Source organism: Podarcis gaigeae (genome assembly GCF_964106915.1).
Source record: "Podarcis gaigeae genome assembly, chromosome: 6".
Lineage (NCBI taxonomy): Eukaryota > Metazoa > Chordata > Lepidosauria > Squamata > Lacertidae > Podarcis > Podarcis gaigeae.
In genome coordinates this window covers 36,329,517-36,348,173 of record NC_139682.1, presented here as the reverse complement: position 1 = coordinate 36,348,173, position 18,657 = coordinate 36,329,517, and the positions used below count along the sequence as shown (strand labels likewise).

General features: G+C 43.0%; 1 protein-coding gene across 2 annotated transcripts in view; it reads left to right on the top strand.

The window, feature by feature from the left end:
* The first annotated feature begins 6,314 nt into the window (after positions 1 to 6,314).
* CTTNBP2NL (CTTNBP2 N-terminal like) overlaps positions 6,315 to 18,657 on the top strand; it is a 32,181-nt gene continuing 19,838 nt past the window's right edge. The window contains exons 1-2 of one of the 2 annotated variants that reach the window (XM_083745423.1): positions 6,315 to 6,382; positions 15,170 to 15,277. In XM_083745423.1, the coding sequence (XP_083601549.1) occupies positions 15,179 to 15,277 (99 nt within the window). In that variant the 5' untranslated portion in view covers positions 6,315 to 6,382; positions 15,170 to 15,178. Of the gene's footprint in view, positions 6,641 to 15,169; positions 15,278 to 18,657 lie in introns of both variants that reach the window. The other variant, XM_083745422.1, reaches the window with a different exon arrangement.

Here is an 18,657-nt window from a genome sequence, read left to right as displayed (position 1 = left end):
CACTGATGTATAGTCATGTAGTCACAGACAATGTTTATGTAAGATAGGAAAGCGACTTGGGAACTCACCTCAGTGTAGACCAAGACTATGAAAGATGCTACTTACTGGTCATTTAATAAATTCATCTCTTGCTGTTCTGATAAAGTTCCACCACCTGAAGGGACCTAAGCTATCTGGCTTTTGTTTCCTCTTTCATCCCTAATAATAATATTAATAATTTATACTCCACCCTCCCCGGCCAGGGCTCAGGGCAGCTAATACAGAATATAAATTACAATAAAATGTAATAGAAAAATAGAAAAAAGAAAAAATAATAATTAAAATATGGCTTAAAATGCAGCTTAAAATGCAGCCTCATTTTAGTAGTAGCCCATAAATCAAGACCATAAAGGGAGGAAACATCAGATATTCACCTGAGCCAGCTATCCATGCTGGCCCTACATGGGCCAGCAAAAAAGCCAAGGGAAAATTTATATACCATATCCCATATAAGGGGTAAGGGTAAGTCCAAGCCAAAGACCAGGCGGAACAGCTCCATCTTGCAGGCCCTGTGGAAAGATGTCAAATCCTGCAGGGCCCTGGTCTATTGTGACAGAGCGTTCCACCAAGTCAGGGCCAGTGCTGAAAAGGCCCTGGCCCTAGTTGAGATCAATCTAACCTCCTTGATGCTCAGGACCTCCAAAGTCTTGTTATTTATGGACCTTAAAGTCCTCCTCGGGGCATATCAGGAGAGACAGTCCTGTAGGTATGAGGGTCCTAGGCCGCATAGGGCTTTAAAAGACAAAGCCAGCACCTTAAACCTTAAATCTTGCCTCAAATTAAATGTTTGTCAAGGAACAGTACTGGTGTGCTCTTTGCTTTGTACCAATTCCAAAAGAACCTCTGCTCCTGGCAGAACATCCTCCAGACAAAAGAGTTTCCACAAGAACATGAGAAGTCCCTGCTGGATCAGGCCAGTGGTATTCAGAACTATTGCTGCCTCTATCAGTGGAGTTAGAACATAGTCATCAGGGTTAGTAGCCATGGATGTTCTTCATCCACTGTCATTGGTCAAGGCAATTTCCCTGCCGAAACCAGGCCTGAAAACAGATTGAAAGGGGTGCAGGTAATTAGAGGCAGTGCCAATGCCAGGTTATTTTGCCCCCTAGGCAAGACTAACTACTGGGGCGCGCACACACACACAGAGAGAGAGACATGGTAACTTCAATTTTCAAAAGAAAAGAAAAGAGTATTATAGGGGGGGAAATGAAAGGCAAAAAAGTTGAAACTTCTAACAAAATTAAATTACAAGATTAAGTAATGCAACAATCTTTGATTGTCTTTCTCAAATAAAAAAAGAAAATATTTTAGGACACAAATCGTTTTGAAGAGTCTCTTCAAAGTTTCCATTTCAGGCACAGCAATTTGTTACCAATTCCTTTAGGTCAGGTGCTGATGCTTGGACATGTTCAACTGATATAGTTGCCAAGCAATTATATTTTGCAACATTGTTGAGCAGATAAGTCTATATAGTTGCCAAGCAATTATATTTTGCAATGTTGTTGAGCTTATGTAAGTTTTTGTAAATTAGAGCTTTGAGAAATTGCATTCAGCACTTTCCACTGGCACTGAACGTATGGGAAGGATCATTAGAGCAACAGATACATTAGACAAATTATCCAGGAGTTTTTGTTGTAGTGTGAAAAGAAGTACACTTTGTGGCAACATGGACTTTGGAAGTCTTCGAGCTATAGCTATAAGTTCATGGCACAGATCTTCAGTATCAATATCTTGCTTCCATTGTGCACCAATTATTATTTTTTCCAAATTATTGCTGGCTTTAAGTACGTACATCTTCAGGAAGTTTTTTTGTTGATACTGTATATATCATACCGGAAGCCAGATAGAGAATTATATTGTTGTAGCTGTTGGAATCTCTCTTCCACAAACTGTATGGCCATATCTAAGACAGCATAGTAGAAACCTGTTTTGAATTTCTTCTTTGGAGTTTGTGGTGCCTCTTCTAAGGCTTCATATTTCAGTTTCTTTCTCATTTTCTAACTTGTTCTGTCTCAAAATTTGGTACTAGTATTTCTAGCTGCATTGCAATCTCAGTAGCACCTATCAGAACTTGCTTGAATTTTTTTCATCACACTTGCAGACCGCAAGTCATTTGGTCATTTGCAACTGGCTTGTAGCTGAATTTAAATCATCTTCCTAATTTTGTAGTAGCTTGCTGTAAGATTGACTTCAAAAAGGATCTCTTACCATGTAAGAAGGGATACCACAGACTCGAACTTACCAATTGCATCAGCAATGGCCTTAACTTCAATTCAGGAAGTATTTCCAGATAAACCTTTTAGGTGCGTGTCATCAAAAATCTCATCAAAAATATGGGGGGCAGGTAAGCCCCACCCTGCATAATCAATCACATGATGTAGCACATGCACAGCGTTTGAATGGCATTGCCCATTAACGGGGGTGGGGCTCAAATATTTTATTGGGGGGTGGCAAAGGGACCTTGGCCCCTAGGGCTTGGTTCCTATGCCCAGTCCTGCTGCAACCCCCCCCCCCCAAAATGCCACAGACTCTTTTGCTTGCTGAAGCGCTGGGACCAGGTCCAGATTTAGGTTTGATGAGGCCCTAAGCTACTGAAGGTAATGGGGCCCTTTAGATGTCCAGCTGTCCTTTGTCAACAACAAATTGTTGCAGTTTTTTGTGTTGAATATATGCTGTATGGTAATTTATGGATCCAATAGGTATCTAAAGCCATTTGCACATGCAGAATGTAGGCACCCTATATATAGAAATGAACGAATCGATTATATTTTAGGGAGCAGGCTAGCAGGTGGGGCCCATTACTTACATCATAGGAGCCTACAGAACACAAAACACTGTTGCTGTATGTAGATTATGTAGATTTTATTTTATTTGTTTTTTATCTTATATTTTGGAAATGCACTGGGGGGAATGCACTGGGACAACCGATCTCAGTGATCACGGGTAGGAGGAGGAGTTACGCTAAGACCAGACCATGTCATTACAGAGGAGGCAGGTTTAGTCGTTGTCTGAGGACTATTCCTGCCTCCAGGTCTGGTCCTGACCGGATGGATACTAGAATCAGCAAGGGATACCCACATGACCTGAAGGTGCTGCTGTGCAATGCCAGGTCAATGGTTCATAAGACCACTGCCATCCATGACTTGATCATGGATGGAGGACTCGATCTGGCATGTGTAACAGAGACTTGGTTGGATGAAGCAGATGGGCCTGTCCTTGCCGCTGCTTGTCCACCAGGTTTCTCTTACGCACAGCAACCCAGGTCATGTGGGCGGGGAGGGGGGGTTGCAGTGATTTTTAGAAAGTCATTAGTTTGCACCAGGCGTCCTATTGGGAAGACCCAGTTTTCTGAGTGCATGTTCTGGAAGTTGGGCAATAGGGGCAGTACAGGATTCCTTTTGGTGTACCGACCTCCCCGCTGCACCAAGGATTCCCTGCCCGAGCTGCTTCAGGTCGTGGCGGATGTTCTCCTGGAGACACCTAGCTTGGTCGTCCTAGGGGATTTTAACATCCATGCCGACACGACCTTACAAGGGGCAGCTTGGGACTTCGTGGAAAGCATGGCCTCCATGGGGCTGTCCCTGAATAAGTCTGGCCCAACCCATAGCCGCGGACATGCCTTGGACCTGGTGTTTACCTCTATGGATGTTGGTGACCTGACACTAAGTAAAAGTGAAACAAAAGAAGTGCCATGGTCAGATCACTTCCTGGTGCAACTGGACTTCTCTGCGACCCATCCCCTCTGCAGGGAGGTGGGACCAATTCGGATGGTCCGCCCCCGCCACTTAATGGATCCAAATGGTTTCCAGAGAGTGGTAGGGGATGCTTTATCCCATGTTGATGGCCTTTCAGCTGATTCCCTGGTGGCCCGCTGGAATGCGGAGTTAACCAGGGCTATTGACTGTTTGGCTCCAAAGCGCCCTCTCCGATTGCATGGAGCCCGGAGAGCCCCGTGGTTTTCCACGGATCTGAGGGCAAAGAAACAATCGTTGAGACGGCTAGAACCCCGGTGGCGGATAACTCATTCCGAATCTGATCGGACACAGGTTAGAGCTCAACGTCGAGCCTACCAAGTGGCGATAGCGACGGCGAAGAAGAATTTCTTCACCGCCTCTATTGCATCTGCAGAAAACAGCAGATCTTCACAATTTAGCGGAACCACCTGTAACATCGGGGCCCAGTACGGGCCACATATTCTCCTGCAATGATTTTGCAAAGTTTTTTGCAGATAAAATTGCTCAGATTCGGGAAGAAGTAGACTCCACCGTGGGAGCAGGGCCAGGGCGGGAGAGTGCTAGAGTTCTGTCTAGTCAAGTTGAGTGGGATCAATTCCAATTTGTTACCTCCGAGGATGTGGACAGGCTGCTTGGACGAGTGAAACCAACCACCTGTCTCCTGGATCCTTGCCCATCCTGGCTTATAAAAGCTAGCCGGGAAGGACTGGGCGATGGGCTTCGTGGGGTGGTGAATGCTTCCCTCCGTGAGGGAGCCTTCCCAGACCCACTGAAAGAGGCGGTTATTAAACCGCTTCTTAAAAAACCATCTTTAGATGCGGCCACAATGGCCAACTATCGCCCAGTCTCAAATCTTCCATTCTTGGGCAAGGTGATAGAGCGAGCGGTTGCCAAACAACTCCAGGCACGCCTGGAAGAAGCGGACCATTTGGATCCCTTCCAGTCGGGATTCAGGCCTCATCATGGGACTGAAACTGCCTTGGTCGCACTGGTTGATGATCTCCGGTGGGCTAGGGACAAAGGTGAGAGCTGTTTCCTAGTTCTGCTGGATCTCTCAGCGGCGTTTGATACCATCGACCATAACATCCTTCTGGACCGTCTTGAGGGGCTGGGAGCTGGGGGCACTGTCCTACAGTGGTTCCGCTCCTTCCTCCTAGGCCGTGTTCAGAAAGTGGTGGTGGGGGATGAGTGTTCAGACCCCTGGGCTCTCACTTGTGGGGTGCCTCAGGGTTCTGTCCTCTCCCCCATGCTTTTCAACATCTACATGCAGCCGCTGGGAGAGATCATCAGGAGGTTTGGGCTGGGTGTTCATCAGTATGCAGATGATACCCAGCTCTACCTCTCTTTTAAATCAGAACCAGTGAGGGCAGTGAAGGTCCTGTGTGAGTGTCTGGAGGCGGTTGGAGGATGGATGGCGGCTAACAGATTGAGGTTGAATCCTGACAAGACAGAAGTACTGTTTTTGGGGGACAGGAGACGGGCAGGTGTGGAGGATTCCCTGGTCCTGAATGGCGTAACTGTGCCCCTGAAGGACCAGGTGCGCAGCCTGGGAGTCATTTTGGACTCACAGCTGTCCATGGAGGCACAGGTCAAATCTGTGTCCAGGGCAGCTGTTTACCAGCTCCATCTGGTACGTAGGCTGAGACCCTATCTGCCTGCGGACTGTCTCGCCAGAGTGGTGCATGCTCTGGTTATCTCCCGCTTGGACTACTGCAATGCACTCTACGTGGGGCTACCTTTGAAGGTGACTCGGAAACTACAACTAATCCAGAATGCGGCAGCTAGACTGGTGACTGGGAGCGGCCGCCGAGACCATATAACACCGGTCTTGAAAGACCTACATTGGCTCCCAGTATGTTTCCGAGCACAATTCAAAGTGTTGGTGCTGACCTTTAAAGCCCTAAACGGCCTCTGTCCAGTATACCTGAAGGAGCGTCTCCACCCCCATCATTCTGCCCGGACGCTGAGGTCCAGCGCCGAGGGCCTTCTGGCGGTTCCCTCATTGCGAGAAGCAAAGCTACAGGGAACCAGGCAGAGGGCCTTCTCGGTAGTGGCGCCCACCCAGTGGAACGCCCTTCCAGCAGATGTCAAAGCAATAAACAACTGCCTGACATTCAGAAGACATCTTAAGGCAGCCCTGTTCAGGGAAGTTTTTAACGTGTGATTTTACTGTATTTTTGGTTTTTATGGAACCCGCCCAGAGTGGCTGGGGAGGCCCAGCCAGATGGGCGGGGTATAAATAATAAATTATTGTTATTATTATTATTATTATTATTATTATTATTATTATTATTATTAAATGTACACCCGGGGTGTGTCCCTTTTGCTTTTTTGGGGGGGGGGCGCCAAGAGAGTGGGGCCCTAAGCTTTAGCTTGTTTAGTTTATACGTATATCCGGCACTGGTTGGGACAGAAAAGCCTCCACTGCTACATTTCTGCCAAGCAGCCCCGACTGAAGCTTTACCTGGAAGCATTTTTGAATTTGGCGCCAGAGGGTCCGTCGCTAAGGTGGTTGCTAAGGACGCCCTGGGCTCTCAGAAAGACGTCGCTATTTCCTCCTTCCTGCATTCAGGCCAGGCTGGAGAAGGCACTCCTTGCGAATCGCTCTGGTAAGGGCTGCTTTCTGCGGGTCCTCCCCTCGCTGAGCTTTTTTGCATAAGGAAAGGGAGCTCCCTGTTTCCCTCTGCGTGTTTCCCACCCTTCCACCCCGGGGGGGGGGGGAGGCTGCTTGTTTCTGTGTGTGTGTTTTTCCCTCCTCCACCCGGTGAAAAAGGCTGTTTGCTTTGTTTCACTCGGTCACTGATAAAGTCTTCCATCGGGAGCTTGCCTACTTCAACGTTGCCTGCCTTCTGTGCGTTGCCTTGCATGTAAGTTTGGAGCTGCTGGCTTAGAAAAGCTTCCTTCGAGTTTAAGTTTGGAGCGGCAGGTTTGAAATGCTCTCTCTGTTTGTTTGGTTAGAGAGCACAGCTTTTGATTATTATTATTTAAGACTACAGCTGCTCTTTGTTTTTTTAAAAAAGTTGTCTGTGTGTTTTGCATTTACGTTTGGAGATGCTGGTTATTTTTAATTTTTTTAAAGGCTCTGTTTTTCATTCAGCTTTAGCTCCCCCTTAAATTTTGGCCTCGTCAACTTGGCCCTCAGAGCGATGGTAATAATCTGGCGCTCTGGCAGAAAAAGGTCCCCTGCCCTTGTTTTAGAACTTCAGGTACTAGGGAGTGGGGGATGCATTGAGCAAGTCCCAAAAGGAAAAGCAGGAACTGGGTGTAGGGCCCCTTCAGAGATCAGTCTGCACCTTCAAATGCAACTTATGATCAATAAAAGTTATTGCAAAAAAATAATAATTGTACATTTGGCAAAAAATAAGTGTTTGCTTGCACAGTTGTAACAGATCCTATCATGGGAAAACACAATTACAACTATATAATGTGTGAAATGACCCTGCATGTCTGAGACTTGGGAGCTGTGTGTGTGTGAGAGAGAGATTCTAAGGTTTGGTCGTCTTGTAATCCATATTTAATTTCCTAAATGAGAAGTGCTGCTGATCAAGATTTTACTGAGAATCCTCATAATCTCAGAAGTGTAAGGATGGTTGTGGTAGCTTGGTGATACAGCATGAAGCATTTTGCACATACACAAGCTGAGCAAGTTTTTAAAAGCATGTTTGGAATGGAAGAAAGTGTATTTATTTGTTCTAAGTAATAAAATGAGTCTTTGGTGTGATAACATCGAAGAGGGGGAAATGAAAATGACTGGTGATTGTGGGGTCCCGTGAGCACAAAGGTATGTTTTGGGCAGGAGCAGGTCAGACTGTGGTCACAGACAACCTTGTGGTCACAGACTTCTTTAGAGGATTGCTGTATGAAATGTTTGGTTTTGGGTTGTTTTAGATCTGCTTGAAAACAATTTGGTAAGTATCAGAAAAGAATTGAGGGTTTTTATTTCTTTTTAATAGGTGCCAGGATAGTGTTCTATAGGACTTCTTTCTGGAAACAGATCGAGACTAGGAAAAGCAAATGGCTGAAACAAAAATGAAAGTATTTATATTGACTGCTTAAATAAAGGGCTGCTTTGGACTACTGAAACATTTGCAGTACATGACAATTTGTTTACTATATGTCAAACTTTATTCATGACTCCGTGAAGGATTCTGGCAATCACTTTATGTCAATTAATCTCAATTTATCTCAATTAATATTATAGTGATCTTACATGTCACCTGCAGTGGTATGTAGTTTTGTATGACATTAGAGAATATTGTAAAGCATTTCTTCCTAGAATGATTTTTTTTATTTATTTAGAAAACTCTTCTGAGTAATGAGATTACTAATTTAGTAATTAAAAATGGACTTATTAGTATTTTCAAAAGTCAATATTAATGTATGATATGGTTCCTCAAGGTTTGCCATCACTGTAACTTACTCTAGCCACTACCTCCAATATCTCTGCTTCTTTTAAAGTTATTGTGCTTGCATGCCACTGCTATACTGAATCTGTGTTTGTTGAAGGTGTGTTTAGTGCCCATAACAGCACTGACAGCGTAAGTTTGCAGGAATTCTAAAAGCAAACACACTGTTGTATAGCAAATTAGTTGTATGTTCTAGTTTTTTCTAAAAATGAAGATGGTATATTTCTAACGATTGCTAGCAGTAAATTAATTTGGCTTGGCAGGAAACAAGGATTGAGGTTCTAATTTGGATATCTTGAAGAATATGATTTTAAAACTTTTAATTCCTATGCTCATCAACAGATTTGTATGTATTTCCTTTTGACTATAATAATACAAATATGCTCCTGCAGATCTCTTTAACTGCCACCACCCAAAACTATTGCTATGCATTTTGTAAATTTGATAATTTGTTATCCTCACCGCTTTGGCTATTGTGCCTCCAATATTAAGCAGAAATGTTGCGGCAACTCTAGTTTGTTCACGTGCAACACTACACACATGCCAGTGACTTCAATGGAGGAAATGGAAAGAAACCAGATGGCCATATGGCCATTCTAAATGTTTCAGGCAGCAAACAGTGATCTGGATTAAACTCAGAATTATAATTCTCAAGATCCCATAATGCAACAGACTATTCCAGGACCCACTAGTGACATAGCTTTAATGGCTTTAATGTTATCTTAGGACACCACTAGATAATCTTGTGTGCTCTTCACTTCCCCATGCCTTTTTCAGCTTTCATTGTTGCTGCTGTCTCCAGCTGGCTTACCTCAGGCAGACGAAAATGGGGATTTCCACACTGAACACTGTCTGCCTCTTTTGGAAACAAGTTGTGTCAGACTGAATTTTTTTCTTACACTCCTTCTGACTGAGAAATCCAAGATGTAAAGTAAGGGTGGAGGGAGGTGTGGAGGAAAGCGAGAATGAAACAATTGTTCATGTGCATGGGAGGTAACTTTGCACAATTAATCAGAATGCATGGCTGCCTCCTGAAGGATGGCGTATGTCTTCCTGCTCGTGAAGTCCAAGTGGCCTGCCCTTGATTCAGTTCTGGGTTTCATGCCATGTCACGTAAAAGGTCCCCTTTTGCATTATTTTATTATAGATATAGAATAGTTGGGGGACACTGAACAGTCCGTTTCCCACCCCTGGTAAAGGCTCTGTTTGATTTACTTGGAAAAGCTGCCTTTCACACATTTGCAACTACTGTACTAAGAGTATGTACAAGGATGAATGAGGAAAGCCCTTGAAAGGCTAGCTTGTATCTCAGAGTAAATGTTTAGCAGTCCCTGGATTAGGCAGAATGATATCCAGTTAGAATCACCAGAATATGATATGACGTGAACTGAAAAAAAGATCTTTATTAGGGGGATGATTGTGAGAAATGAATTGAAGCTACTATCTTCAGTTTGGAGAAATAAAGCTACTGTCTTCAATTTGGAGAATTGAAGAAGGTAAACCAGCAGTGACTTTGTATGCTACTGTAGTAGGCTTTGTGCAGCTTTCTATAAAAATGGCCATCTAGCTATATGGTTTATGAAACAAGGGTGCTGCCATTTATCTATATTTTACTCAGGGTTTGTGCCTCTGATAATTTCAAGATGGCAAAAACCTTTAAAATCCCTGCTGCTGCCCATCACTTCATGTTGGATGAAGGCAAACAAGTTGAAACTTCTTCCAGTAAGACATAAGCTGTGCTCAAACATTTTATCTGGGTGGTGCATTGGAGCTCTGACCTCAGGTGCATGGGCTTCTCTTCATAGAATCATAGAATTGTAGATAGAGTTAGAAGATACCCTGGGAATCATCTAGTCCATCCCCCTGCAATGCAGGAATATGCAGCTTTCCCAAACGGGGATGGAACCTGCAATCAGCACCATGCTCTATCTAGCCAACTGAGCTATCCAAGCTTTTCATTTCTGATTTAACTGGGCTCCCAGTCACAGGGAGGTTTCTAAACTTGTTCAACCAAATGCACTTAGAAATCCTCTTTGTATGTTTGCACTAAAGACACCAATGTCTGAAGAGGAGCCCCCACATCCAAAGATGTTGGTTTTATTTCATTCTTATGTTGGGGTGAATGTATTACCATGGCTGAAGGAACTATGGTTTAGGAAGCAAGCTGATTTTGATAGAGGTTTTCAACCAGTTTTTGATGGGTTGCCCTCCCGTTGAAAGACCTCATTCATAGCATGTTCATTGGTGGCAAGGAGTAACTTTCATCAGTTTATGGTGTTATTAACTTTGATTCCTATCATTCCTGCCCATGGGCCAAACTGCTTGGAGCAGATGGGAGTTGTCCAAAACTTTTGAAGGGCACCATGTTGGCTACCCCTCTTCTATAAGTAAAAAAACCAAACATAGGGTAGTTCTGATCATATCTGTTCTGCTTCCATTGCTGAATGTGAACAGATACATGCCAGCTGATGCTGTGAACCAGATTTGGCTTGACAAATCCAAGGATTCATTCTTTACAGCACCAGTTAGCTATTTCTAGTCTCTTTTTAGGTGCTTCCAAGTCACACAGCCTGGCCTGTGTGAGTGATATTCATGAAACAGCATTTCTTTGAGAACAGCCTCCAATTCACAGGCCCCATAGATGTGACTGTTGCAAACTCTGCCTTTAATGGACAAAGTGCTGGCTTAGATCTATCACTTGGCATCATTGCTAGCTGATTCTTAGAGCAGTGCTGGAAATTTACAGTACAGCAAAGAGGGAGGTGCAAGAGAATTGGTGACAGAATAAATAAAATAACAGGCATGTCTTTCTGATGATGGAAAGAATGTGCATCAAGTACCTTTCCTAGCATTGGAATTTGGCTTCTCAATAAAAGTTCTGAAAATGCCTCTCAAAAGACAGTGAAGATTATTGTTGCATTTTAAACCTGAAGCAAAGCGGTAGCAGCACTATCAAGAGTTCTGTAGAAAAAAATTAGAAATACAAAAAACTGCATCCTCACAGACTATAAATGTAGAGGAGCCTGTGATTTTACCATATCAGTACTTAGAAAGTACTGAATGCCTTTGCAATCACTGAGAAGTCATTTAATTGGATTTATTGTGCACATGAAGACTGAGCAAAAAATATCAGATTTGTACATACAGATATTTATATGGCTGTTGCTGAATGAATCCCTCTTCTTCTTTTTTAAAAAAGGAAGACCTTTATTTTAAGTAGCTATCAGTCAGCATAGAAAAATAATAATCTATTTTTATTTGGCACAAGGATACATACTTGACTTTTAGATTTTTCCAGGTTCATTTTTCTTCATATCTTTAGTACGAGACAGAGATAAGGGGTTAGTGATTGTGGGAAAGTGATGTTTTTCCCTCAAATGAAGAAAATTGCATCTCTTAGATTTTATATGCAAAGTTCTGAGTTGTGAAACATTATAGTAAGCAATTGGACCCAACTGAAGTGTGACTTGAGATGGACAGTGCATGATGTGATTGTGAGTTACATCTAGGTAAGTGGGCATAGGATTGCTGCCTAAATAACATTTTTGGAGTCCCATTGTATACTTGGCATTCTATACCATGTAGAGTGTAAATACTTTGTGCCATAAAGCCTTTGATGTGCCACAAGGCTTTACTCATTCTTTACTTCTTAGTAGACATGCATTGAACTGTGCTTTTAAGCTGCTGCCCTATATATTTACTTATTAACGTCAACTGAATTTTCTTCTGAGGCTACTGACATCTGGGTAAACACAATCTGAGTTGCGGTTTTTAGGCTGCATTCACAGTCTACTTAAAAATTACTCAGTTTAAGGATGCTGCAACTGCCCTAGAGTAAGTGGGTTGTGGACACTTTTTAGCAATAAATTAATGGAAATAACTTTTTAATCTCTAAAGTATACAATAAATTGAATTAGCACTATACATGTAAACTTCTGTAGACATTGCTGTGCTTGCATATATACCACAAGGAAGTAATACATTCCACATTGCATGAAAATGACAGCATATTCTCAGCTAGCGCATAGGGGAGTTTTTGAAGTGCTGAAAATTCCAGAGTTACTTGGATACAATGAATTTAAATGAGGTTTGTGCACAGAGGAGCCTTGTTTCAGTAACAGGTATGTGTTGTCAAAGAGTTTAGAAGGACAGGAAATATCTTCAATAATTGCAGGAAAATGCTGGCCTCTGTTTATTGTAGTTTATGCCAAGGAAATAGCACGAGGCATCTGAGGCAAAACCTTCAAACACAGATCTTAAAAAAGAAAAACCCTCACTGCTGGTACATATTGCTATACTGTATTGGGCTGGCCTTTCAGAATGCCGCCACCAGTGTTTTTTCTGATTGGTGTATTTGTTGAAACAATATCATTCAGAAATGTCACTCTTGTTGCAATAGTCTTGCAATAGTCATGGTTTGTTTAGGTTTAACATGAAGGAGGCTTTTGACAGTAATTCCTGTTCAGCCTACAAATGAAATGCAAGTTGCTGTCTTCACAAAATAATTGTGCTGCTTCACTCTGGCTAGAATGTGTGTGCATTTCTTGGTGACATTTTAAAAATTTGAGGGTAGCACAGGACTTACTAGCCACAGGGTAGAGAAGAAGAAAGCATACTAACAAAATTATGTGGTCTATGTTTCTGCAACGGATAGTTCCCTGCCCTCTCTAGGTTTAGTAACTGTGAAAATAATAAATGGATTCAAAGGTAGGTAGTATAAGACACCTAAAGAAAATCTACAAGTGTATAAATTATAGCGTGATGTAGAAACCCTGATAAGAACAAGAAGCAGCTTCAGTCTACAGTATAGATGTCAACCATTCCCAACATGAAAATATCTGTCAGATTTTGGGTTTTTATATTACAATCAGTGGAATATATGGTCATCTGTTTACTGCTATTGAGTAAAGCATTTCTGAACTTCAGTTACCAACCATTTGCTGCTACTTCTATCTCACAGCTTTTCTGTAGAGAAGTGCTATTTCTTGTCAAGGTTCTGAGAACTTTATGCAACTCATCAAACTCTACAGGTAGATGTAAAAACCCAAGACAAAGGTGTACTACTGTTTGGAATGGTTTACAGTGGTACCTCAGGTTACAGACGCTTCAGGTTACAGACGCTTCAGGTTACAGACTCCGCTAACCCAGAAATAGTACCTTGGGTTAAGAACTTTACTTCAGAAAACAGAAATCACACGACTGCCGTGCAGCAGGAATGGGAGGCCCCATTAGCTAAAGTGGTGCTTCAGGTTAAGAACAGTTTCAGGTTAAGAAAGGACCTCCAGACCGAATTAAGTTCTTAACCCAAGGTACCACTGTATTTTTAAGTAAATTGTGGTCCATCATATTTTGCTTTATGTAGCAGTGTCTTCCTGAAGGGCCTGTTGGAGTTGCCAGGAAGTTATAGTAACAGTGCAAATGTGTGCCTGAGGGAAGGATTTCAGAAAGCAGGGAAATGTGGCTGTTAACTTCAAGATCAACATATCACCTCCTCTGTTGTGTCGGTACCAATTTAGGTCTGTCTGGTCTTGTTGGAAATTATGAAAGCAGGCATTTGTGAGTTTTCCAAAGTGTTTAAACTTCCCCTAGACAGTCAACTTGTTTATCTGCAGTACTGAATGTACCTGTACATGGTATGCTGACTGTTGTAATGAGCAGTTATGCTGGGTTCAAGCTGCCACAATATCACAAAGAGCCATACTTATGCATTCATTTGGAGAAGAATCTCTAATGAGACCAGCAGTGTCTTTACTCTCCCTGCCCTGCCTTTGACATCTTTAATGTTCTGCTGAAGAACCTAATATTTCATCTTGAACTCCAGTATGGGACTGATCCAATAAATGCAGTGAGAATTCAGCAGATGGCCTAGTTTCTTATGACATATTCAGTACATTCATACATCTTCTCTGAGCAGCTGGATCACTACTATGCCTTAAACAAATCTAAATGTGTCTTTGTTTAGATCAGCATAGAATAATACAAATCACTTGCAAAGTGGTAATGGATGTGGAGCATTTTGCATGCAATAGTCTCTTAAGCATACAGAAACGCTGAGATAGATATATCATAATTTCAAGATGCTTGCTTGCTGTAATTTATTTTTTGACTATTTGATGGAATAAGGCCCGTACGGGCCAGTCTTGACAGACTCTGGGGTTGTGCGCCCATCTCACTCAAGAGGCCAGCGTGACAAAGCTGCATCTGGCGAGCCAGAGCTGCACACAGAAACGCCGTTTACCTTCCCGCTGGTAAGCGGTCCCTATTTATCTACTTGCACCCGGAGGTGCTTTCGAACTGCTAGGTTGGCAGGCGCTGGGACCGAGCAGCGGGAGCGCACCCCGCCGCAGGGATTCGAACCGCCGACCTTTCGATCGGCAAGTCCTAGGCGCTGAGGCTTTAACCCACAGCGCCACCTGCGTCCCTGATTGGTATCGTAGTGACTTCTAATAGATGGGGCTTCAAATTTATTAGTTAGGATGACTGCTAGTGATTCCAGCATGAGTGAATGCCTTGAAACTTTGTCAGGGAGTGTCTGTATGTAGGATGTGGTTTTGCCACACTCTATGTAGTATTTCAAACATTAATTTTTAAGTTTAAAATCGTAGGGCTTTAGAATGGTTCTCAATGGGATATTTAGCTATATAGTCTAAATGCCAAGTTTGGTTAATGAGCCCTCTCATTATCCTAGTTAAATGGGTTGTTACTTGGTTGCTAATGCTGCTGTATTAAAAGTTGTGTTGTTCCCAGGCCATCTGGGTGTGCATATGCTTGTGAGCCCAGGAGAAATGGTGAAGGATTGCTGATTTGCAAAGTAATTAAGCTGGCCATAAAAAAGAGAAGTGTTGGGTGGGTGGGTTTTTTAAAGGAGCTTCCAGACTGAGACCTTGGAAACTTCAAACTTGTATGTCATAAGTTCTTTATGGCATTATAAAAGTATGCTTGCTGGCTGTTCAAAAACAGTATCTAGCTTAATGTTCTCTCACTCTCCAGGTGTTCAAGATGAATCTGGACAAACTCAGCAAACCTGAACTACTGACACTATTTAGCATTCTTGAAGGGGAACTAGAAGCCCGAGATGTTGTCATAGAAGCCTTGAAGGTAAGCTATAAATTACTGGAAGAGCTGCTATGCAAGAGTGCTGCTGCAGGTGCTGTCCTCATTTTCTACCCAAAGATATATTGTTCACTAGCAATGGTTTATATACTGTTCAACAGTTCAGGCTTTATTAGCAGTCTTGGACCTTAAATGGTATGTAGCCACCTATATATTGGCATTTCATGTCCAAATTGATAACAGGTACAGAAAGTGCTCTGGTCAAACACCTTGATTATTACAAATTCAAACACATCATTTTAAAATCAGAATTGTTCTCATTTCATCACAGAAGAATATTGCAACTTGAAGATCTTGTTCTAACTGTCATGTTTCAGCATGTTGTTCTAAAAAAATGGCCTGGTGAACAGCAGCTGTAGGAGTCTCAACAGGCAGAAGCAGCAATACAGATATTTCCTCTGAATACCTAACTATCCTCACTGGCTTCTATCAGTCCTCTTCTGAGGCCTCCTCTGCAGTACAATATTTGTACAGGGTTAAAGTCTGTTGCTAGGAGACATATTGGCATGATTTGGTTCTCAATAGACCTTATCCGCCTAGTATTTTTAAGTGTTTTCATCACATTTAATTTATGCTTACCCTTTTTGGCATTTTCGGTTGGCGGTGATGAAAACAAGGCTTGCTTGGTAAATGTATGTATTTGCTTAACTGCTTAAAGAAAAAACAAGAAGAATGAACCACCACAATTTTTTGTCTGTTGGTGTTTTCTGCAAGGGTAAATAACAAAACACGTACGTTTCCAAGCACAATTCAAAGTGTTGGTTCTGACCTTTAAAGCCCTAAACCAGGCATAGGCAAACTCCAGCCACCCAGATGTTTTGGAACTACAATTCCCATCATCCCTTGCTAACAGGACCAGTGGTCAGGGGTGATGGAAATTGTAGTCTCAAAACATCTGGAGGGCCAGAGTTTGCCTATGCCTGCCCTAAACGGCCTTGGCCCTGAATACCTGAAGGAGCATCTCCACCCCCATCATTCAGCCCAGACACTGAGGTCCAGTGCCGAGGGCCTTCTGGCGGTTCCCTCACTGTGAGGGAACTAGGCAGAGAGCCTTCTCGGTAGTGGCACCCGCCCTGTGGAATGCCCTCCCATTAGATGTCAAAGAAATAAACAACTATCTGACATTTAGAAGACACCTGAAGGCAGCCCTGTTTAGGGAAGTTTTTAATGACTGATGTTTTAATGTATTTTTAATCTTTTGTTGGAAGCCGCCCAGAGTGGCTGGGGAAACCCAGCCAGATGGACGGGGTATAAATAATAAATAATAATAATTACATAACTTTATAAGGAACTTTTTAAGCCTAGCTATTCCGAGCATAATGTCTAGGCAAGAGGAGAGGAGAGGTGGCGAAAATACAACTTGTATAAAATGGCATTGTTCTTAGTGAAACGGTGTGACAATCAATCATATAAACTCATTCCTCTTAGCTTTTTATTCAGTCTGAAGGTGCCCGTTATGTTAAAGTTAGAGACAAATAAGGATGGGTTGGAGCATGTGAAGACAAGTGATGTCATTGGTAGACTTGTTGTCAGAGCCACCCGAGGTCCCAGCTCACAAGAGACCAAAATCCAGTCCAAGTTATATACAAAAGGTTTTATTGAAGAACATTGTTGTCATTACATCCAAGCTCCGTGGCTCAGCATCTGTTACCCTTAGATGTTTGAAGTCCCCTCTGAGTCAGTCCCGCCCCTGCACCAGCTTAAGAGGCTTGTACTGCTCCACCTTTTCCTCTCCTTCCTTTTCCGCAGGGTCTTCCTGCCCCCCTGTGCTCCCTCCCTTCGGGACTCCCCCGAGGCTGAGTCTTCTGACGCCTGCTCCCCCCTCCTTCGTGCTTTGGGACCAGGCTCCTCCTCAGGGCTCTCCTCATTTCCGCACGCCTCCACATTTGAACTTGGCGCGCGTACGTTGCCTCTGACCTTCCTTTCGACCGTTACGCTACTCTCGGTACTACACTCCTCCCCTTCCGGCAGGACGTTCTGCTCCGAACTCCTTCCCCTCTCTGCTCCCTGTTCTGCTCCTTCTGACACACTGGTAACTCCACCCCCTTCACTCCGTTCCGACGGAGAGGCCGGTCCCGATCTCCAACCCCCACTGGGGATTCCCTCTTCGTTCCCCTGCTTCTGACTGCTTCCCTCTCTACTGCCCCTTGGCCTGACCAGGGGGGCTCCCTTTTGGGAATCCTCGGATTCACTTGACGGACTCACTGACAACCTCGGGTCATCGTCGTCCTCTTCCTCGTCACCCTGGGACCCCTCCCCCTCGCTCTCTGTCCCTGAAACCCTGACACTTGTGCATGGCTATTAATGAGTAAGAACATAGATTACCATAGTATATTTTATTAGTATTTATAATTTTTTTATTATTTCACAACATTTATATCCTGTTTGATTGTAATAAAACTAATAAGTCATTTACAAAAATAAAAATTAAAACATTGAAATCATTGGTAAAAGACAGTTAAACAATTCTTAAGAAAGTTAAATCAGCTGTAAGCAAAAAGAGACCAAAGCACATGTCTGCATTCTACATGTCTGGGTAGGTTTGCCAAATTTTATTTTATTTTTTAATGTTTTAAGCAGCTGCCAGATAGAGCACAGCAATGGGGCCTGCCTGTTGTAAACAGGTAGGGAGCTCCACTAGATTCCTCCCACATTAAGCTGTATTAATTGAGTTGTGTGCCAGATGGAGTCACCCAGGCAAGGGCAAAATCTGTAATGAATGCTTTAGTGCTGCCTAAAAGCTAAAAGAGAGCTACTGCTACTGCTGTAAGACTGTTCTACCTCAATATCTTCTAGGGCCAGTGTAAAAACATGTGATTGTTTAAAGGAATTTTAAGACAATTAACACCCAATAAAAGCAACCAGGGATCGAGTTTGCAGAACATTTGCTGCAACATCCACTGCTGCTATGCTGTTAGATCCTGGGTTCTTCTGGGGCGCAGCAGCTGGAACTTTCTGTCTGCCAGCCTCATGGGAATCTGTAAACAAACAAACCCACTCAGGAAATCAAGTTGTTGAGCAAAAAGGGGGAAAAAAACCCCCTCCTTTCCACTGCCTTTACCTGCTATGAATTGTTGCAAGTCCCCACTTGTCTGTATTAAAATTAATTAGAAGGCATTTGAATGAGTAGTCTGGGCACTTGCTGTTGCCACAGCAAGTTGCATGAGAGATCAAATCAAAACACAGATCAGCAAAACAAATATCAGTTTTGCTAAAAGTCTCACAAACGTGAAAAGAAAGAAAACAAGATGCCATCTTTGAAAACCTGTCTAGTTGCTTTGAAACCTGTAAGTGCTCTAGTTTGATTTGAAACCTGTAAGTGCTCTGACTTCTCTTAATCCACCCTGTACCCCCACTGCACACCG